This window comes from Nesoenas mayeri (genome assembly GCF_963082525.1).
Source record: "Nesoenas mayeri genome assembly, chromosome: 23".
Lineage (NCBI taxonomy): Eukaryota > Metazoa > Chordata > Aves > Columbiformes > Columbidae > Nesoenas > Nesoenas mayeri.
The window spans coordinates 2865379-2888793 of record NC_137574.1 but is presented as its reverse complement, the minus strand read 5'-3'; the positions used below and the strand labels follow the sequence as shown (position 1 = coordinate 2888793).

Genomic DNA, 23415 nt, shown 5'->3' with positions numbered 1-23415 from the left:
GATACAGAAGATCTTTGTTTGCACGCTATAGTCTATATTAAACAGATGCTTAAGAAGTCAACAAATTCAACGTGTTAAGAAGCAACCTTTTAATAAAGAAAGCAGAACCATACTTTGCTGTTAACAAATATTTTGAAAAAGGCTTACAAAATTCAAACTAAGCCAATTATCTGGTGCATCTGCAGCTGAGGAGGAAGCGCCAACACTCCAAACACCTGCTCAGTTTGTGTCCTTTCTTACAGAGGAAATACGAGCTTCCAGTTGGACAAGTGCTTAAGAGAGGTATTGCTCAACAAAAACTACTTTCTTAGATGATTACAGACTGAGGCCAAAGAAGAAATTCATACGTTAAGCACCATTACTGACATGGAAGGTTGTCAAAGATACCGGTTTGAAGAACACAGCTTTTTCCCTTTGCCCCACACGTCTAGGGTGAGCTAACCAGTGTTGGTGAGGCTCGTGAGAACAACAAAAACCAAACCATGGTGGAAAAGACACTCCAGTCTCACTGGAATTGGCTGATGCCACAGAGTGGGCAGCAGGAGGATCTCGGTGTTTCCCGTAATGAAGCTGAAGGGTGAAAGAAGATTCCCAAAGCACTGGAAGAAACAACACAACAACAAGTTAGCTCAGTTTCCAAACCAACATCCTTTTACAGGCTCAAGGTATGAACAAAATAAACCACCCTGTGTCTTCCCCTCAAGGCAACAGAGCTACAATCCCCTCAATGCCGATGCTATGAAATAGGGTTGTAAGCATTAAATATTAGCCAAGGTACACAAATGAAGGAAAAAAAGCCTCTGTAAGCCACGGTTTGTGCACTCACCCCCTGCATTCCAGCATGGGCGCTCAGCTGGAGGCCAGGACACTGGGAGCGCTGGTCGGCCACAGCACCCGCAGCACCTAGGAGGAGGCAGAGTGGTGAGCACCGCGGTTTTCCGTCCTACAAACTCCTCCAGCTGCCCCCAGCACCGACCCTGCGCTGCCAGGCAGACCTGAGAGGAGCGCAAAATGTTTCCTGGGATGTTCAGACATAGATTATTTATAGGACATTGACTCAAACGTGTGAAAACTGAACAGATCATCCACCTAGACCAGCCTGTGCTTCCAGACAGGATCCATATTCTAGGTGCCATCTAAACAGTTCCAGAAATAAAGATTAGGCTAAAACAAATGGTGCAAACTCCCCTGCACCTTCTCAACCCATCCCCCAAGTATTCCACTGGGACTCGTGTTATCCTCGTACAAACCCTCTTTTCATGAGGCAGCAATGACAGGACTCATTTACTTTGAGGGTTTTACTTTGCCTCTCCTGGCTTCTATCATAACCTCAAATATTACATTAAAAAGGCTTTTAAAACATAACATTCGCAGCGGTGCGGGAGCTTTTCATTGCGGCTAGCTTCTTCCTGCCTGTTTGCGTGTGGCACCTTCACATTAAGTGCATGAGTTAAGATGTAGCTTAGCAAGGCAAGAAACCTTTGCCCTTGGCATCGACACTCAGCTGTGACAGGAAACTTCAGGCTTTTTTTTTGTCTATGAAGTGTAGAACCACTCATTACACATTGGCAGGGAAGTGCACATCTCCAAACTATACACATTTTCTCTTAGATAAGCAAAAGACTCAAGTGTTTATAAATATGAAAAGTTCAGCAGCTGGCTGAAAAGTTAATTCTCCAGTCTCATTTAATGAGCTTTGGGGAAAGTGGTAGGGGGATTTGTTCAGAAAGTAAAGCAGAGTTGTCACAGAAAGCAGGACTTGCCAGACGAGGCTCTGTTTAGTCCTATTTTCTGTCTCTAGATGGCTGCTATCAGCAAAATGGCAAAGGAACCCTCTAACAGGGAGCTACGGGACAACCAGAATGAGAAATGTTTTCTCATCTTGCAGTCATAAAAATTAGCCAATTTTTAACTCAAGTCCCAAGACTTCTTTGTTGTGAAAATATCGAGCAATCCATATCAAAACACTTGGGAACATGGACTGTCTTCAGATTCTGTCCAAGTCCTGCACAAGGAAGTTGTTTTCAGGAGGATTCAGCAGCAACACCGCTGCAGTATTTTTTCAATACTTCGATATTAACTAATACTGGTCTATTCCATGAGCATAAAGTTTGGAGTCAAAAAAAAGGGGTTGATTTGCTTGAAAGATAGGCATGTTAACTGTTTCCATGAACTTCTAAGACTATTTACAGTGCCTGCTGTCACTCGGCACGTCCAGTTCTCTTGAAGGCAGACTTCCCGGTGTCTTTATATTACAGAAGGAACCATGCAACATCACTCTTGCAAGGTGATAACATACCTACCCAGTTCTCCACCCATGTACTTACTAAAACATAAAAACTCATACTGAATGGAAAAATAATCAGACCCTTTTATCTGCAGTTTCAGACGCTGTTTTATGTGAGAGCGTTTTTCAGTTTGCTCAGTGAACTGTATGGATTGTTGTCACCCCTCTGGTGTACCTCCTCCCTTTCGTCACCTACTGAGATGATTCTGAACAGCAGCTACATAAGCAACAGAGCTCTCTATGATGATCAAGAGCACTGATGCTCTAAGAAATCTGGCTGAAACCAGCAGTTAGGCTGAGCTTTCACCCACTGAGAGCGCTTGCACCCGCAGTGCTGTTTGTACAGTGCTGTTCCTGTCCTCACCAGCACCGACCCACACGGTACATCTTCCCTTAGTCAAAGAAGAGAATCATTGAACAGTTTGGGTGGAGGGACCTTCCCAGCTCCCCAGTGCCCCCCCTGCCATGAGCAGGGACATCTGCACCGGCTCAGGTTGCTCAGACCCCGTCCAGCCTGGCCTGGGATGTCTCCAGGGATGGTTCATCCACCACCTCTCTGGCCAACCTGGGCCAGGCTCTCACCACCCTCAGGGCCAACAATTTCTTCATGTCCAGCCTGAATCTCCCTCCTTTAGTTTAAACCATCACCCCTTGTCCTATCGCAACAGACCCTGCTCAGAAGTCTGTCCCCATCTTTCTTATCAGCCTGTTTTAAGTACATAAAGGCTGCAATAAGGTCTCTGTAGTATAAGTCCAAATTCAAAGAGCTAATAAGCCACAGCTGGCTCTCGCTGGATCAATTAACACCAAACACTTTGTCTGCAAACCCTTCTACATGTTCAAGACAAGGAAAATCCCTTTGGTACCCAGTCCCGGGGCTCACAGGAGGGCTCCAGTCTCTGTGGATCGTGTATTACCCTGTGTACACTGGAACCAGCCAGCGCTTCGTTGTGATTTTTGGCCACTTGGAATATTTTCAGCAGTTCGCCAAGGTTTACCCTGTGATTTATTATGGAGGAAACAAACTCAAGCACTAACAAAATGAAAATATGTAAACTCTGACTTTTCAAGTTAATAGAAAGGTATTCGGCTTCTTAAGCTCCTTTAGCGGCACAGAATTCGCTGTCGATTCATAGTAAAAATACTGAAGCAATCTAGGAATAAAGTTGGAAGCCCTAGTTTGATATTGAATATAAGTTCTCTGAACGATTCTGAAAACATCAGGAGTGGGATCAAGAGTACAATAATCTAATAATGAAAATAAGGAAGCACCTTAGTCATTAGAGTATGATTGAGAGTTAAAATTAATTCTATCTAATATAGCAGAATACTGGAAGATGCCATTTCCTTCTCAGCTGTCAATCTCAAGAGATGAACAGAGAATTCACTTCTCGTGTGTTCATCTCCACAGTTTCCACTTTTGCCAGTATAAAGCTGGCAGCGCGAGTGGCAAGAGCCCCTTTGTCTGTGCCTGTGACTTGGTCACTATAGACACTATCCACCCTCTCCTACAGAAAATAAGTGAAAGAAACACCCTGTCAAATGACCAAACCCTGGGAGTTATTTCCCCACATTTGGACATGTCACTTGATGTTCAAAATGCCATTATGCAAAGCCAACTAACTCATACAAAGTCTCTTTTTTTTTTTTGGTTCAAGAAACCCAGCAGAGAGAAGTTCACCAAGCAATTCTTTGTTAGCATAACATTTGACCTTGTATCTCTTTGGAAATCATACAACTTTGCTAATGCAGTCCTTACAGAATTAATCAAGCAGATAGTTAGACCCTAGTTACTATGAACCCAGCCAATTATGAGCAGCACTGAAATTTGTCACTGGCATGTCCGACTACATTTTCCAACATAAAGATCAACAGCACTGTGTGGAAATGAGGCCCCGCTCTCAGACCTGCATGACTTGGACACTGGAGACAAGAATTGCATGCAAAGCCAATGCTTTTAGTAACAAACTATTGTTAAAAAAAAGGCTTACCTCCCCGCTCGCTATTACCTCCTGCGTTAAAACAGCAAGAAAGCATGTATTTCACCCTCTATTTTGACTAGTAATGATCACTAGAATAAATGATTCATTGAGAGTTCAGAGCTCTTTATTTGCCACTCTGCTCTGCTGCATGAGATCCACAACTCTAAAATAAAGCCAAATACCCTGAATGGCTTAGTTTGAGGGTGCTTATGTGGTTTCTCCGTCTGTTCAAGTCAGACAGCTTTCAGCATCCAGGGAAAGGGGACTAGGTTACAGCCAGCAGCAATGTTAACAGATAAGCAAGGAAAAGAAACCCTAAAAGGAGCAGGGGGGGGACAAAGGACAAAAGAGGTGGGCCCAGAGGGCACCCATAGGAACAAATCTTCACTCAACAAGTATATTTTTAAGGCGCTCACACTGCAGTCTTCCACTTCCATGAGAATGAAATCCATACTCACCGCAGTGCTCTGTGGCAAAAGTTTCTCTGGTGTTGAAATGCTGCTCTCTCAATGTTAGAGTGCAAATTAAAGCCACGGTGTTTTATAGTAACAGTTCACCTTCTTGTCAAAAGAGGTATTTTGCCCAAATTTCAACAAGTGTTTGTCACTAGCGAGATTCTTACAAAAGCAGATAAAGTAATTCATGCTCCACAAGCATGAGATTGAGTAGGGCCTACTCCACCATGGACCTCACACCTCCCAAAGGTCCCGCAAGTGACCTAAGCAAAGCCCACGATGGAGACATTACTTACAGCCTTAGCAAAAATGACCATCAGCTCGGGGAACTGGTGCGTGAGCAGGGCGAGCATCGCCGAAAAGGAGCACAGGCCCGCTGTGAAATGGATGAAAAAGGGGAGTTCCTTCTGCGGGTAAACGGAGACTTCGTGAAATGCTGAAAGGAAAGAAAATGAAGAATATTGACATTCGATAATTGAGGACAGTTTTCCGAATTATTGTCTCGTAAATCAGTAACTTGTAACTCTTGTAACTCAGTTCTAGACTTTCAAACAAGCGTGGACTCAAGACTATTGGGCAGCACATTAGGATCCAGTATTTAAATCTCGCAAAAATTTTTCCCCTCCATTAAATACGTGTTTTCCTTATTAACAGTCATCACATCTTTCTCTTCCCAATCTTCTTTTTCACTTGCATGGGTTTTATTTTTGAAGCATTTCATCAGGCTTAGGTTTCGGTACCTCCTTGTTTGACAGGACAGACAGAAGGACTGTAAAATTCACAAGCTGTCGGACCAATTTAAACAATTCAGGTGTTTTCAACACTCTGAAGCACTAATGCAGTTACCTGAATAGAACAGCACATCACCCCATCCTGTAGGAACCTGAGCAAGTACAAAACAACCACCACTGTTATACACCCATGCAAGGTAGCTCCTTAATACTTTCCAAGGACTTTGGGTTGGTAGACTACAGTAAATTTGTTCAGAGCAGCTGACAGAATAGACCTCAAAGAAAACAGTACCAGGACTAGGTTATAAATTCTGTACATAGCAGCTCCTGGTAATTTCCAATCTATGGTAACAAAATCAAAAGAAGGCGATTAGACGGGCGGAGGGCTGGCAGATGGAGCTTTCAGCACTCAAGACACTACTACTGTTACTAGCTGAGGACCTGCCTGGTGAATTTGCAATTACTGGCTCCGAATACCTGCAGCTCTGACTTTTATCCAATGATTTTAAATGGCTTTTAAACGTAGAATAGTTTCTACAGGCGTAAGTCGTTAAGAAAGGGCTGCACGCTCCTTGACAAGCCGTTTTGAAAACGTAACAAAGGTCTCAATATGTAAGCCTGTTCATAAAACACGAAAATACAACTGTATTCATTTTTAAACTGAAGTCTGAGGAGGGAAAAGACACTTTACCCTCCCAGTTCCCATTCTAAGAGCAAGCCCAGCAAAAGCGGCTTGTGCTGCTGCAGCCCATCAACGGCAAAGCACTGGGGTTTTGGTTTGCTTTTAAGTATATGATTTTGGAGCACAACTGAGTAGAACATTTGGAGTTCCACGTCCTTCAGAGATATTTAATGTTATCCCAGAGATTATTGGTTCATCATCTTCACACACAACCAGCCCTGCTTGGCCATGATACAGTAAAACAGTAACACACACCAAAGAAACCACTTCTCTCCTATGGAACTCTTATGTTCTCACACTACATAGAAACTCACCTGTGGAGTGATATAATTTAGAAAAAGTCCCAATGTAAGCTGGAAAAAAGAAATAGGAAGGGTTCTTCTTGCACTAGTTTTCCCCTACACTGGGAAATTAAAATAAAATCTGAAATAGATAAGGAAAACTAAAGATAATTCTATGCGTTCACAGCCATTTGGAAACTGTTGCAACTCAGACCAATACAGGATTTTTGAACCATTAATTTGGTCAACATTATTTTAAATAGGTAAATTTAAAAAAATTAAGTGTCAAGATTTCTCAAGGAAGTACTGCAATAAAAGTGTTAAGATGATTTTATTTATGGGTAGTTTTATATTTAAAACATAACAGGAATGCGTGAGTGATTGTGTTGAAATATCTGCATGTGTTGGGGTTTAATTATGCTGGGAAGTCTACAATTTAGGGTTAGTCGCTAACCAAGGAATTCCTTGTGCAATATCCTGCATAAGTGAGAAATGAGTAATTTAGAGCAGTCTGGGGGCAAATTTAAATTACACATTTTAAATATAACTTCAGGCTTTTAAATAGAAACACGTATGTGTAGTTTTCCTTTCCACAGCTGTGGTCTCGGTGGGTTTGCTGGTGCTTTTGCAGTAGCACTTTCCAGTCCCCTGGGACCTGCATTTCTTCACAATGCAGAAGCGCAGCCCCAAAGGAATTCTATCAACACGTGCAATTAACAGTCCGATTCTAATCTAAATTAATGCTGTTTTCCTAAATAAGATGAGCACGGGTCCTAATGATTTAGTTTATTTGCCTTTGCTAAAGAAAAAAAACATGTAGGCTCATGATTGCATGAAGGAATCTTGAAGTAATGGGCTGCTGGAGATGACTTTACAGTGACAAGTGTTAGGATAAACCCACAAAAACACCGGCATGGATGAAAAGTGCCAGGAAGCAGGCAAATATGTACCAAGGAATGAATGCCAGCAATACATATGCTAAGAAGCTATGGATTAACCAAGGATGCTCTGTAAGATGACAGAGAGGTTCTGCTGGACTGGAACGGTGTATTTATTCCTTCCTACAAGCCCCTCTACAACAGCAATCAAATCCACGACATCTTTGAGAGGTAATTTAAAGAACTGATCCATTTTGTTGTTCTCCAAGTTGGCCCAGCTTAGTCTGATCGTACCACACACAGACTCCGTCTTCGAAGGACTTATTACAGAATCCAGCTAACATTTATTATACCACACACACACGTCAAGTGCTTCAGGATCGTCTGGGAGGGACATCAACAAATAGCTGAATCCCCTTCCCGGGGAAGCTCAAACTAAAAAAAATCACGGTAAGGTAAATACAGAATACCACCAAATGAACACGTCCTTAGCTCATGTTTTATTATCATTACTGCTTAGAAACCACTTACTTGGCAACAGTTCTCTGTCTGCTGTTTCTGTGCAGCTCGGATAGGGATAGAAGAGATGACCTTTCTCTAATGGGTACGGGATCATCCTAAATGCTGGAAAAAAAGAGCGAGTGACATTAGATCTGTATCTAAACCAAGCAACCGGCTTCTCACAAAGAGAACCAATCGTGTCGGGGGTGAATAAAGGCAGAGAGATTAGTCTATACTGTACAGAAAATAAAACAAGGAGAGGTACTTACTGCCTTCCCATGTACAGTGTAGCAGATTTAGAGCCCCTTCTATCCTCTTCCAGTGCTGGAGGTGAAAAAAAGCGTATGCTACTGCCTCGCTGTCCCCTCGCTTCAGAATATGCTCTGGGGGTAGCACTAAGCTTTTCATTTCTAGTAAATACTGGAAGTAAAAAATGGAAAGCACACTTGGTTACATGGAATATTCCAAAATCTTTAAGTGTAAAACATAAAATGATGGTTTGAGGCATAACTGAATGTATCACACATGGGCACGAAGCCACAGCCCCATGTTGACACAGCACGTACAGCCCGTGTTTGCATGGGGAGGGAAGATGAGCAGAACACGGATCTGGGGGTAAGGCTCTTAAAATGGGGGTTTCACACACAAAATATTAGGGGTAGTGAGGTGACTGTGAACTGGCTGAAGGGAAGAAGCCAGAGACTCGTGGTCAATGGGGCAGAGTCCAGTTGAGGTCTGTATCCAGTGCAGTGCCTCAGGGGGCAGTACTGGGGCCTGTATTATTCAATATACTCATCAATGATTTGGACGAGGGAATAGAGTTTCTGAGAAAAGAATAAATCTTCAGTAAGGGAAAATAAAAATGCATTCTCATGGAATATACATGAAGTATAATGCTGCAGGTACAATACCTATGAGCTACAAGTTTAGGCTAATTTAATAATTAAAAAAACAACACCCACACAACAATATTTTTGTTCATCATTTAATCACTGAAAGTTTCAGCGTAGGAAGTGAAGTACTTGTTAGCTCTCAAGTACGAGCAGCAAACCAGAAAGTGTCAGTATGCAGCCAAAGGAAGACGAATAAACCTAACCCAGGAAAATCTCAGTTTAATGTGGCTTTGCTGGACTACCACAAAGTATCTCCCATTGCAGATTCTTTCAGCTTCAGCCTTCTCCCTACATCAGCAGAATATCCGATGCACAGAAGGGTCAAAGAACACAAGGATTAATCATTTTCCATTTCCCTTGAAACACAGGACGTGCCATTTTGTTTTCTCATGGTATATTAAAAGCAGGCAGGTATTCATTTGAACTTCGCTTTCAAAAACAGATGAGTAATTTTTACAAGAACGCAATGACAGTTTCAGCCCTAGTATTTACCTGCGAGTCGCTCTCTCCTAACATATAGTGTCCCATTCAATAGCAGCCAAAGTTAATCCACATCTTTAATCAATGTAGCTGGCAATCCCTTTGACTGTCTCTCAAAGTGTAAGAATGCAGCTAACTCGCCGATTTATTTCAGCAGATGCCACAAACTATGAGATTATTTACTAATCCAGTTTGAGGACTTAACTTTTCCCATTCAGATTCTTGAAGGAATGTAGGAGGGGTTGTGCCCTGGCCAAATAAAGCACATTTACTGCCTGGCTAGGTTCTTCTCTTAGTGCCTTGGGCCTACACTCCAGAGGGTAATATTCTTGCTAATCCCCTTAATCCTCTTCAATTTTTCTCCTTCTTTTTTTAACGCAGTAAAGGATCACTCACACAGGGCTGCTGTGGGAAAATGGTCTCAAATATCTGACCCCTGACCTGACTCCTCATGCTCTCCGCGGTGCCACTTTTCCATTGTACAAAAACACGTCGCAGGGAGCGAGGGGACAAATGCAACCGCGGTGACCAAGCGCCACCGCCGCTACGGCCACCACCGAGTTCCAGGATTCAGCCGTCTCTGTGCTCATGGTACCACGTAAACTGAAAAATTCCACTGTCCGGCAGGTTTTCGTGTTGGTGTTTAACCATAAAACAGGCACTGAAAATATCTGGGGCTTTGGAGATTTAAGGAAGTCTTTATACACAATAAAAATCTCTGAGATATTCAGACGATGACTGGGTAAGATTGTTTCATGCTTTATAAAAGTGGAGTTAAAGATGTCTATTTCAAAATGGCTTGAATACCGTTTTTCTAGCACTCTAAAATGCCTTCCTAACTTCCCAAACAAAACCCATCCTTGCAAAAGCATAACTCAGAACAAAGGCAAACACCCATTATTTTCCTTATGCAAAACCCACTCTCATCAGACGCACGAACAAGGGATCTCTGCTTTACATACTCATTTATTTTTAGTCCACGGGACAGAACTGGCTGCAAATTCAAAACTCAGATTTTCTTCCTCACTACTTGGCAAGTTACATCACTTCCTTGTGCCCTTGTTCATTTGTTTCCTTTGACTATCAGCATTTCAGAGCTCTAGAACACCAATAAAATTCTGCCCTGCCATCCAATAAATTGGTGTGTCGAGGCAATACTGTAATATAAAAAACAAAACACGAAGACTGGATAGTCACGCAGTTAGATCGAATTACTGCAACCTGGAATCAGTTTCTGTGATTGTCTGTAGCACCGCAGAACTTACTTTGCAAACAGCCTGTTTGAAATGGTATCTAACTTCTCTACAAAGAAATACGAGGCTCCTGAAACAACTGGAGGACACACCAAATAAAAGAACTTTTAGATAACGATAATGCGTTATAATCTTCTTCCCCTCAAGGCAGAAGCTAAAGAAAAACCTGTCTGAGACTGTCTGAAATGAACTTGCTGCGCTCTTGATCAGTCATGCAAACAAGCAGCAATTTCTCCGAGCAATTAGCTTTCTCAGTGCACATTCTATTAGATTGGACAGGCAGACAGAATAGAGCGGTGGGATAATTCGAGCCTTCACAGCAATAGTCATTCGGACTCCATGATCATTTGCAGAGGATTAGGCGCAGGACTAAGCCAACCTCCTGCACTCAAGGTTTCCAATTGAAGGCATCCCCAATACTAACACAATAAAAAGCAACGCAAGATTTTATTTTCACCCAATGCCCAGCGGAATCCACATCTTGGCCACTTCAAGTAAGGCCAGACATGAAATTACCAACTCTTGATCTTGTTTACACGTGGATGAAGAAAATAAGTGACTGTAGATCTTTCACTAACCAGAGTTCTGGAGCTGTGCTTGGGAGCACAGCAGAAAAGAAGTATGCTGAAATCTTATCAGTGGTTATTGTGTGGAGAACTTCATTTGGCTTCAGGGATTTTAAATACCTAAGTGTGTATTTATTAATGTTTGCCCCTTACCCAACAATGGGCCTTCATTAATACATTACTGGATTTTTCCAACAAGTTAGAAATAGAGTTTAAACTTTCTTGCAAAAAACCCTGTTTGATCATCACCTATTGTGAACAACTAATACTGGCCACCAAAAATATCTGATATAACTACAATTGCATTTAACACAGAATCACAGAATGTCAGGGGTTGGAAGGGACCTGGAAAGCTCATCCAGTGCAATCTCCCCATGGAGCAGGAACACCCAGATGAGGTTACACAGGAAGGTGTCCAGGCGGGTTGGAATGTCTGCAGAGAAGGAGACTCCACAACCCCCTGGGCAGCCTGTTCCAGTGTTCCGTCACCCTCTGTCAATCTCCTCCTTAAGCTTTACAACCATGTAGAGCAGATCCTGTACCTGCTCACACCTCACACAGGTGGGATGCTGCCATCGTCATCCGGCAGCAGCAGGCTCTGGCACTCCCTGCAGCCAGAAACCTGAATAGCCACGGTTTGGGGCAGACAGTCTGAGTTGCTACAGTCTTCTTCAGACAAGCTCTCTTTCTGGTCGAGACCATGGTCAGCAACAGTATGAAACATGGCAATAGGTGGGAGAGTCTAACTAGCAAAAGGTGACAACCTCTATACCTTAGTGTACGAGTTACCGTACCCGCTGCTGCAGCACAGCGTGGGTGCTACTCACCCGCGGCACAAGCCGATTGCCCCTTCCAGCACCTGGTGGGCAGCAATGCTTTTCAAGACCAGGGGCAGGGGTGTGATTACCCTCGCCACAGTAACACCCGCTCCACGTCAGCTGCTCTCGCAAGGGCTGCCGGGAGCTTCTGGGTCTCTCGAGAACGAAAGTGCCCAATTGAGAGAAAAAAAATACCCAACAAAAGGCTTTTCTCTGTACCTCGAAGATTTTGCTTCATCAGGACCCGCTGAGCTGCCTCCGATCAGCTGATCTCAAGGAATAACTCAATGGCTGGAGTTATAGCCAACCTCAAGAAAACATGGGGCTAGAAAGACTCCAATAACAACAGGGCTTTTTCAGAAGACAATTAAAAGCCATCCAAAAGGAAATAAAATACTCTTACCTTTGGAACATGAGGGTTAAATTCCACAGCTCTGTGAATTGCTTCCACAGCGTTAATTTCTGCTGTACTGAGCCCTCTTTTGGAGGCAGTTTCTGGGGAGAACCTGAAGGGAAAACTCCATGCTGAACAAAAGTAATAAATGCTAACCAGGTGTTTATTTGTATTGTAAGCTTGATTTAAATTTGACTGATTTATCAAGAACGATAAACAAACCCTTCTAGGAGACAACATACTTAATTTAAGTATCTTGACTGTCATCCACACCCATAGGACAACGTTTTGTTTAACTTTTTGAAGCTTCATGTCAATCACATAAGGTAATTGAGTGCCTGGTCTTTCATAAGGTCTTTACAACATACCATACTCAGAGCTAAAGCCAGAATCAGCTGTGCCAACAGCTCAGAATGGAAGCAAAATGCCAGCAAAAACTACCACAAACATCCTGCACCCAACCCACATAACAAAGAACCGTTGAACATAAGACACTGAAAACAAAACTGATACAAAAGCGCACATGAAAAACATCTTCACCTCTATTAACTTTATGGATGTTTAAAAGAAACTTTAAGTTTCATTTAACTACACACAAACATATATGTATATATGAATCCTTTTAACTTGCTCTTAGCAATATGACTGCTACATATTGGGTTTAGACCTTTGTCATCATGTTTTGCAACGTAACCCAAGATTAGCAACAAACCGCTGTTTTCACAACTTGCTCACCTTTCTGAAACAGCTCTGGCTTTTAACAGGGCTGCTGTGTAACATATTGCTGCCGATTTTGGGAGACTGATATCTATGATAAAATAAAATAATTACGCTGTAAGATTCTACGGCAAGACAAACATTTTAAACCCACATCCTTCCAGCTTAAAGATTTTCACTTGGGCAGACAATGAATGTAACATCTGGAACATCTCAGCTGTGATTAGAAACTCTGAATTTCTTTGCACCGTCTTCTTTCTGGTGACCAGTCAGTCTCGGATTAAAAAGTCAGAGTTGTAGTTAGGTGGTAAAGGGTAATATTTTCTTCTAAATGTACCAAGACACTGAAACTGAATTCAAAAAACACACACTTAAGAAGTGTATGTTTCCTGTGTTAACCCACAAAGGTTTAAAATAAGCTTCTAATCTTTACCTAATTCTGCAACTGTACATTAACACAGTTTTACATAATTCTGAAAGAACGACTGACAAGAAGCTGACCAAAAAAATTACATTACAGACAGGTAGACAAATTTTCATGAACATGCACTTTCCATTCTTTTCCAGTTCCATAGGGAAAATTTCTATTCGTTGTAAGTTTTGCACAATACCTAAGGCCAAGTTTGAGCTGACAATTATAGATTAGAAGGTTAGCACTCCACTGTAAAGTTTACTTTAAAAGCAGACAAAGTCTGGGGTCTAATTCCCAAGTACCATGTTGTGTATAGTCAGATGGCTCTTGCTTTTTTTGTAAATCCCATCCTGGGCTTGTCCATCACTTACTAGAAGTCTGGCTGTCGTGTCAAGCAAAACACAGGGGCGCTACACAGAGTTTGAAGCTCACACTCATTTTTCCAGATGCTTAGGAAAAAAGAAACACATCAGCAACCTTTTCTGAAGAAAGTGTCGCAATTCCTGATGTTAAAATAAAGAGGCACCAGGAAAAAGAGCAAAGGGTTTGTTGAGTTAGCAAGAATCCACATAAAAGAACATAGATGGTCAAGTAACAGGAGGCTGCTGGGTGGCACGAGGAGCACAGGATTTGGCACGAATAGCACACTTTTGATTCCCTGAAGCAATAAAGAACAGAGACAAGAGAGAACACGCCGACTTCTCAAGGGCAAGGAACAATGGCCACAAAAAACTGCTTTTACATGATGATTTAAGGGACAGCAAGACTGTGCGCTACCAATATGGGCATTATCTAGGTGGCAAAACTCTGAGGGCAGGAAGAAAATAAGTAGGTATCTAATTAACCTTTATCTAGACTCGCACAACATCTAAAGCACATTAGTTGAAGCAGAAAGGGACAGCAGATTACAGCCCTTTAATGGGCCAACGCTTGCACAACCTCAGTATTACAGAACCACGAGGCCAAGCCTGGAAGATGGAAGAAAGGAAAACGACCTTTTCCAGCTTATTTACATCAATTACTTCAAGGGCTACGTGCTGATTGAAAAAGACCGATGAATTTAGGCATAACCTTGAACTGAAACAAAGTGAGGGCAAAGATTTCTTTACAGCTTAGAAATAACTTAAAAACGTAAGAAGTAATTTGTGTGCAGTTTAGCTTGCCTAAACTTGACTGCTTCATTCAAAATAAAACCAGGCTGGCATTCTGGAAGCACCTATTTGTTGCTGATGAAGGGGATTGAGTTAAGTAGCTGAGATGATGGGTAGACACTTGGTTTTGGATGGGCACACTGTGTCCCCTTCACCCCTTCTTACACAAATCCACCCAGATTTCCCGACTGTCACTTACCATCGTACTTCGCTAAAACTGCCTGGACATCTGCATAAGCCTGTAACTCCAGCAGGGCCTCCAGGAGGTTTTCATGAATATTCAGCATGCTGAGAAGTGGAAACTCTTTCATCAGCTGCACATCGGTAAATAGAAATAAATTGGGCACATAAGAATTGCTCTGGAATCCCTGAAATGCTTCACAGAAACCAGTACAATCGTGTCAGCTTTCTCAATGTTCTGTTCTTTCGCGGTGTTAGAAACTGGTGTGTAAGCAGCATGAAAAGAACTGCAATATTTCTACCTTTAAGGCATCGCTTTTTCCTATTCTCTCCTACCAGAAATAAGAATGCTGAGGTTCATACAATGCGCTCTCAGCACAAATTTGCACATCTCCAGCAGTGAGTTATTCTTTCCTATGTAAAAATAACTTAGGATAAAAGAAAAATCATGACAAAGTACGAAGTTGGCTATTTTGACAAGTTAGTTGTTGAGTCAAGCGTGAAGCAAATGGGACAACAGGATTGTGAACATGTGAAATTATATAATATAAAAATTTACAACCTAGATGTAGTAACTAAAACAAACAGTTCTCATAAAATCATGAATCGTGATGTGCAAATCTCATTGGAAAATCATTCATCAGATTCATTATGATGCCTAGAAAGGAACTTTAAAGCATCAATTTGGACAAGGTGAGTGAAAATAACAGGAGTTGCTCTTTCTTTTTTTACACTTACATCTCTCATCATTTTTACGGCTTCTCGTATCCTTCCAAGTTTTCTTGCACACATAGCTAGTCTTCTTTTCACATAGACCAATACATTGGTGTCTCTTCCTGATTAAAAAGACAAAGGAAAAAAAAACTAATCAGTTTTAACTCTCACCTCACACTCCCTCCCAAAAAAAACCCACAACCTTTCTCCTAACCACAGAATCACAGAATGTCAGGGATGGGAAGGGACCTGGAAAGCTCATCCAGTCCAATTCCCTGTCCTTCTGGAACTGAGGGGCCACAACTGGACACAATATTCCAGGTGTGGTCTCCCCAGGGCAGAGCAGAGGGGCAGGAGAACCTCTCTGACCTACTGACCACCCCCTTCTAACCCACCCCAGGTACCATTGGCTTCCTGGCCACAAGGGACCAGTGCTGGCTCATGGTCACCCTGCTGTCCCCAGGACCCCCAGGTCCCTTTCCCCTATGCTGCTCTCTAACAGGTCATTCCCCAACTTATACTGGAACCTGAGGTTGTTCCTGCCCAGATTTAAGACTCTACACTTGCCCTTGTTCTATTTCATTACATTTTTCCCTGCCCAGCTCTCCAGCCTGTCCAAGTCTCTGATGGCAGCACAGCTTCCAGTGTCGCCACTCCTCCCAGCTTGGTGTCATCAGCAAACTTGTTGATAATGCACTTTATTCCCTCGTCCAAATCGAGGATGAATATATTGAATAATACAGGCCTCAGTATTGACCCCTGAGGCACTCCAACAGCCTCGCCAAACTCAGAATCACTGATTTAACATGCATTTTACATTTCTGATCACACAAAAAGAAGAGTCATCGTAGTTCAGAAGTGCTTACTCAGCTGCGCTTCGTGCTGGGGACTTTGGGAATGGCAGTTCTGCGACTTTCTGTAAATCATTTCTCCAGCTTTCAGAGCCTGCTTGAAATACTTCTCGGCATCCACAATCGTCGTCGCTTCTTCTTCAGCCAGGAGGACGTATGCAGTGGCACAACTGCAATAAGGAAAAAGCTAATTATTCCAAGGGACAGAGTTCAGTGCTCTTTGACTAAGTGTTAAAAGCTTTAGAAACTGACAGTTTTCACTTATGTTTAATAACTAAGCACTGACAATAATTAAGTGCCCCTCAGTTCCAGCAGGACAGGGAACTGCTGGAGAGAGTCCAGCGCAGCCACCAAGATGCTGAAGGGAGTGGAGCATCTCCCATGTGAGGAAAGGCTGAGGGAGCTGGGGCTCTGGAGCTGGACAAGAGGACACTGAGAGGTGACTCATTCATGTTTACAGATATCTAAAGGGTGAGTGTCAGGAGGATGGAGCCAGGCTCTTCTCGGTGACAACCAGTGATAGGACAAGGGGCAATGGGTTCAAACTGGAATGCAAAAGGTTCCACTCAAATATAAGAAGAAACTTCTCCCTGGTGAGGGTGTCAGAGCCTGGCCCAGGCTGCCCAGGGAGGTTGTGGAGTCTCCTTCTGTGCAGACATTCCAACCCGCCTGGACACCTTCCTGTGTAACCTCATCTGGGTGTTCCTGCTCCATGGGGGGATTGCACTGGATGAGCTTTCCAGGTCCCTTCCGACCCCGGACATTCTGGGATTCTATGAATATTGACTTGAGTTCAAACAGCGAATGTCAGGAAAACAGAAACTTTGTCCATTTTACAGAAAAAAATCCAACCATTTGGAGAAAGAACAAAAGAAAGAATTGCAACAGCAAGTCATATTAGTTTCCTAAAAATGTTAAAAATGCCCCAGTAATTGTCTGGAGAGGCTTTTTTGTGTTTGGTTTGCTTTGCCTTGTTTTTTTTAAATGAGGAGGTAGACATTTTACATAAAAACTATGAGACTACATAACAAAATGGATCACAGAAGTGTATGAAATCCTTTGGTTTGTGTATTTTTAAATCCCTCACCAGAGTGGCATCTGTGAACTCCAAATACAATATTACCAAAATGCCACCTCTGGATCTCATATTCAACTTAGACTGTTCCATGTCTGAGTAAGATTTCTCACTTGTTATTGCTACTAAGATACTAAAAAAAAATATCAAGAAAGAGTACAAATCTATTTTTAAGTGAACAGTTCAATATGTTGGTGTCACTGTCACATGTGTCATTCTCAATGTCACAGAAATCCCCCTTAAATTATTGAGAACTTTGCTAAATCTAAATTATTAGAACAAGAAGCTGATAGTGTGCTCAACATCACTCACTTGATCTTTTCATTAGAAATACAGCAATTGAACTTGTACTCTAAACTTACTCATTGTTCAACTCCAAAGCTTGATATGCTGCTTTAATCCGGGCTTGAGGGTTTCGCTCTCTCCAGGCTTTCTGCATAACTATTGCAAAAAAACACAGAAAGGCTGGTGAGGGACAGGGACACCTTAATTCACTCCCATTTCACACATTCCTGGTTGCTATATGATCGCTAAAAGGTAAAGTAAACAAGTGTTTTAATTCCTGCATGAGTTTCAACCAGCAAAATGTTGCAACTTCGTGTTATGCCCCAAATTTGAGTTCAGAAAGCAACACCACCAGGAAGATTATTCACTGCCCATTTAAGAACTCCTAGGGCGAGAGGCAAAGGCAGCTTACATAACCAGGCAGATGTACAACTTCTAAATTGCTACAGATTTTTGGAAACAGTTCCTAAGGCTTGTTGAAAGCTTGGCAGGAGCAACTGTTAAACACAGGTTCTTGCAGGGACCTGCACAGAATTTTAATTGAAGCTTTCAAACAGAACATCAAAGCACACAATGATAAAGTAGGATGTGTCTTGCACAGGTATAGATTCATATTTAGGTATTTAGACAACTACCAGATCATAAAAGGGTTAAAACTCCTCTTTTTTAAATGTACAAAGCATATTTGAGTGCCATAAGAGGCGACGCCAAATCAAGACGTACTATAACAACTTACCACTTTCTAATAAAGTGTCCTAGGAAACAATTTTAAAGAGTGAAATCTCTTCAAAAGGGTCATTTGAATTACAACTTAAATCCAAAATTATGGTCCGAAAACAAGCAAAGTTCAGCACAGTGACTCTGATTCCATTAGGGAAAATAGAAATTCCAAACTGAAACCCAACTTCCAGCAAAAGAAAAACAACATACTCAGAGTTACCATTTTCTATGTAGAATTAATAGCTTTCACACTAAATAACAGTTCTGAAAGAACTCCAAAACCTGCCGTCCGTGGAATTACATATCTGGCCTATCTCAAGTACGATAAGAAAACTGAAGAATCTATACATGTTTCTTTTGGAACAAAACCTTCCACTGTCCAGCAAGAATAACGTGGAAAAATGTTGGAGTTTTCTTTTGGAAACAAAATATTAGTCTTGGCTTAGTAAGTGAGACAATACACTCCATTTGTGAAAGAAAAACACACCGTTCATATCAAGCATGTCACAGCCAGCTGACAAATAACGCTTCCGGAACATGACAAATTGACAATAGTTCGCACCTCGTCTGACAATAACCAGGTAGGGAACGTTTTCTGCACTAAACATGTGGAATGAAAAAGTTCTGGAGACTGCACTATTCATTACTAAGGTTTCAATGAGACCACGTCTTTGGCTGCTGATAATACAATCCAGGTTTTTAATAGGGTGCTGTTAATTACTTGAAAAGGGCAAGATCTTAAACTATGTCAGGATCCTGACAGGCTTAAAGTGAGTAGAGAAAGTAGAAGGTAAAACCCACACTTTTTTACTAAATACATCAATTAAACCTCTTAAGCAGTAGACAAAGGCTATCATTGCAAAAATGGCATAACTTCAAGTATATTAAAAATACCTACTTTACGTTCTCCAACAGTTTTATACCTTATGCACAGGGCATTTGTACCTGTATCTGAAGGCCGGAGAGCATCTGTATCGCACGTGAAAAAGTTCTGATGATCTTGAGCAGACAAATTCATGTCGTAGTATGTAAGGGGCTCCTTCCCAGTCACCCACATGTACCTTTAATGGGAGAAATTTCAGTAAGAGTCACTCTTAATTAACAGCAATGCCGATACCAAGGGGGATATCTGATGTGGCTAATGACTGAACCCACCACAGAACAGTTTTATTAATAAGAGACGGGAGCTACTAAGCAGAAGTTTCTAAGCACTACTACATAATCTCTACAGGTTGCCAGAAGGTTTCCTGCAGAGGGGGGAAAAGTCCTTTTGCTCCTAAAGTTTTAAAAAACTCAGGAATTGGTTTCCTAGGAAGCAGCTTTTCCTATGAAATAATACAGGGAGACTTACAACACAGCCCTATTGTTGTAATAAGAGAATTTAGATTCAGAATCGCTGTCTCAACCTCTGAATAAAGCGATAAAAGCTGTAAAACCTTCACTCTGATAGAGTTTTTGAAGAGAGGAGGAAAAGGGTTCTGGGAGTATTTTTCTCCTACTTTACTCTCAAAAAAAGATGTTGTTACAGTAGTATTTGCATCCTTAACACTGAAACTGCGAAAGCTTGGGGAGGTGCCTTGTAAACACAGGATGGGCATCAATCACCCCTATAACGCTGCAAGTCTCAGCTGTCTCTGATATTACTAGAGCAAGCTCTGCAAAGAAGCCATGTATGTTCCTGCTTCCTTTTAAAAACGCGTGGTGGAAAGTAAGATAATTCATACCTGCTATACTCTGCCCCTCTGAAAAGATTGAGAGGATTTCGCCACACTTTGCACTCTGAAGAGAAAAAAAAAAGTCACTGTTTGAGTTAAGAGCACAAGAAACACCATATTGAGTTTAAAACCCAGTAATGCCAAGAAATTTTACTTTCAAAAGCCATTTAATGTTATTTTTTTACCACCTGGCTGCAATCACAAGAACCCTCTTCTCCCTAAGCTTCTGCTATCCCTAAATATTTTTGCTCCCCCGCATTACTGGGGTACAAATGCACATGGTGGAAAGACTAAACACCGTTGTTTATAATCATGCAGTGTTTATCTTGCACATATTTAAACTAGCAAATACCTAAAATACCTAATGCTACTGAAATAGTTTTAGCTAAATGCGTAATATGTTTTCTAAAAGATGTTTTAGGCCAAAGATACACTATTACTTTACCATTATTAAAAAAAAAAACACCTTATAAACCGTAGGCCTTTTTCCAGTTACAAGCACTAATGCAGAGTCAAAGCCCTTTAAAAGCCAGTTGAGGTGAAGCTGTTGGGACACGAGAACCATCACCTGGCATGTTCTGCCTGCTCGTCTCATTCTCTCCAGCCGAGAAGGCGGCTGGCGCTGCAGGGCTGTTTTCTGCGCCACCGATGAGGGGCCTCAAATGACTCACAGAAACCTGCTCGATGAAAGACGTGCCGTATTTTCGGAAGTGCCACCATTCAAACACCTGTCACAGGAGGAAAAAATCATTAGAAATGTCCTCAGGCAATGCCCTTGCAACAAAAATCAGCTATGAAGAGCTGTTCACAGCCAGGACAGCCCTTGCAAGTGACTACAGATGGAACTTATCTACATACAAATTAACACTAATTATCTGTTTTGGCATGTCTTGCCATGCAGGATCACCCACATAACATGAAAGGGACTGAAGTAAACCAGTAAGATTTTAGTCAAACATGAGTTCCTCCCTCCTCAGATCATTAGGACAAGTTCTAAACCCTTTCAGAAAGTGCCTGTGAAGTGAGACCACAGACAGAGGCAAGAACTGCATTATAGCAAATACTGGCTGGCCAAAACCCACCAGTTTTTTTTTCTTAAGAGCAAATCTACATAAAAACCCCTATCACGAGCAGAATCCATCACTTGACATGGCTTTCCTCAGGTCGTTCAATCAAAACCCAAGCAACATGACCAACAGCAAACAAGTTGTTTCTGCCACACAAGACACTTACTTTAAAACAAAAAAAAATCACCTAAGAAATAGGTTTCATTGATAAGACGAGATATTTTCTTTGGCTTCTAATGCTGAAAATGAAGATTAACTCAAAAAATGTGTATATAGGATCAGATACCCATCACTGCAGAAACAGCTGCCCCAGCAGAAGTGACGTCCCATGTCCCACCAATTCTGGGCAGGCAGCAACATCTGTGCACACTGTCATCTGCAGGTGAGCTGAATTATTGGCTCATTTTCACACCAAAGTTGTTAAGATCGTTACAAGATGACACATGCACAGATGCACCCTCCAAAATTAACGTGGAAAGCTAAACTCTTCACTACTTAGTTTAAAAGAGATTAAAATATCAGTGTTTTCTTTACTCAGAGGTCTGCAGAGTTTGCATGTATACTGTGCATTTTTTATGCACCTATGTATATACATACATGTATGTACACACAAACATATATGTACACATACATAGGGACACATACTTCCTTAAAACAAACCTGAGTTTCTAGAACAGGCACAAATTAGTTTCCTTGGACTCACCCCAACATACACAGCCAAAGAGAATGTACAATACATCAGAGAAGGTACTAAAGAAGTTCCTTCCTAATGCAAAGGCCCCCTCTAGAGTCTGATCAAAAAAAGCCGACTGCATTCACCCCTAATGAAAACACCCAGAAGTACTAAAGTTAATTAAAAAATAGGGGACTACTTACAAATATCAGTCCAGATATAAAAGACGAAGTCACTGTAAGGGCAAAGTAGAATTTCGGAGTCAAAGTGCTTAAGAACACAGTCACTGTTAAGAGAAATGAAAAGCCTTAACAAGGAGAACTGAAAAACATGATCAGCTTTTTATTACATAATGCGCAATTAAATGTTATGGAAATATATAATACAATAGTTGGTAATTTTACAGATGTTACTTCGTTAGAGAATTCTTCCCATATATTAGTTTATCAGCACCTGTGACAGTGAATTAGGTTATATACCCAGTGTAAAAAGTTCAGTGTAAGTTCTTAAACAAAGCAACCTATGGTTTCAACCATACAAGAGCTGGTGGACCACAACAAGCTAATTTAATGCATTGTTTCATTTTAATCTAAACCAGAAGCGTACTGCGTTAATGCAAGTTTATATTCAGCGTTAAGATAACACATTTTCCACAGACCTGTCCTTCCCGGCGTTTCACAGAATGTCAGGGGTTAGAAGGGACCTTAAAAGCTCAACCAGTCCAATCCCCGACCCGAGCAGGGACACCCAGATGAGGTCACCCAGGGAATGGTTTACAGGGAATGCAGTTTTCTGACCCAAACTGCACATCAGCGGTGTCACCCACCACCAACCCGGGCAAGGAGGGACCTTGGTGGCAAAGAGCGGCCGGGCTGGAGCGGGTGTCTGCGGGGACAAATGAGAGGGTGTGGGACACGGTCAGGAACTCCCGGGACACCGGCGGGGAGCGCTCGGGCGGCACGACGGGAGCCCCCGGCTGACCCCTCCGGGGCGTCCCCGGTCACCGCGGTGTCCCCAGGCCCGGCACGGCAGGAGCCCCGGAGCCGGGGCGACGGGCCCGCTGTGTCGCTGCGGGAGGCCCGGGGGCTCAGGCCAACCGGTCCCGCCCCGGTGTCCCCGCAGCCCGCCCCGAGGCAGCATTCCCCCGGCGAGCCCCCCGGGGTCCCCGCCGCGTCTCACCGGCCGCCAGGCTGTCCCGGAGCCGCAGCGGCACCCGCAGCACCACGTAGAAAAGGCCGAGCCCGGCGGCCACGGCCAAGAGCCCGCGGGCCCACGGTGCCGCCGCCGCCGCCCGTCGCCGCAGCTGCTCCCAGCGCCGCAGCACCGCGGCCGCCCCGGGGCACGGCGGCTCCCGGCCGCTGCCGCCACCGTCCGCCATGGCCGCCGGGGAACGCCGGGACAGGGGCGGGGCGGGCGGTGGGGCGGGGCTCGGCGGGCCCCGCCGGTGTGGGGATCCCGCTGGCCAGCCGCGTCACGGCTTCCTGAGCCCATCCCCGCCGGTAAGGCGCGGACCGAGCGGCCCCTCACACCGAGCCCGGGAGGCACGAAGAGCCCCGCATCGCCTCCACCCGCTACCGGCACAGCCCATGCCGGTGCGCCCGCCCTCTCTTATAATGGCTGCCGCGCGGCGTCTGCCCGCAGCCAACATGGCCGC

At 43.0% G+C, this 23415-nt stretch overlaps 1 protein-coding gene across 2 annotated transcripts; it reads right to left on the bottom strand.

Annotated features, from left to right (window-relative positions):
• Window positions 1–27: 27 nt before the first annotated feature.
• On the bottom strand, window positions 28–23392 carry ST7L (suppression of tumorigenicity 7 like). 2 transcript variants are annotated; one of them, XM_080358111.1, is made up of 16 exons: window positions 22941–23392; window positions 21965–22047; window positions 20590–20749; window positions 20031–20085; window positions 19252–19367; window positions 17664–17742; window positions 16242–16396; window positions 15400–15497; window positions 14681–14795; window positions 12937–13009; window positions 12211–12313; window positions 8067–8217; window positions 7828–7920; window positions 5021–5160; window positions 827–903; window positions 28–599 (listed from the first exon to the last, which is right to left on the bottom strand). In XM_080358111.1, the coding sequence occupies exons 1-15, from the start codon at window positions 23137–23139 to the stop codon at window positions 850–852; spliced, it is 1674 nt and encodes a 557-aa protein (XP_080214237.1). In that variant the 5' UTR covers window positions 23140–23392; the 3' UTR covers window positions 28–599; window positions 827–849. The 2 variants fall into 2 exon arrangements, 1 of the variants encoding a protein (XP_080214237.1); XR_013923179.1 differs by lacking the exons at window positions 28–599; window positions 827–903 and having other exon boundaries at window positions 5119–5160; window positions 7828–7913.
• Window positions 23393–23415: the final 23 nt, after the last annotated feature.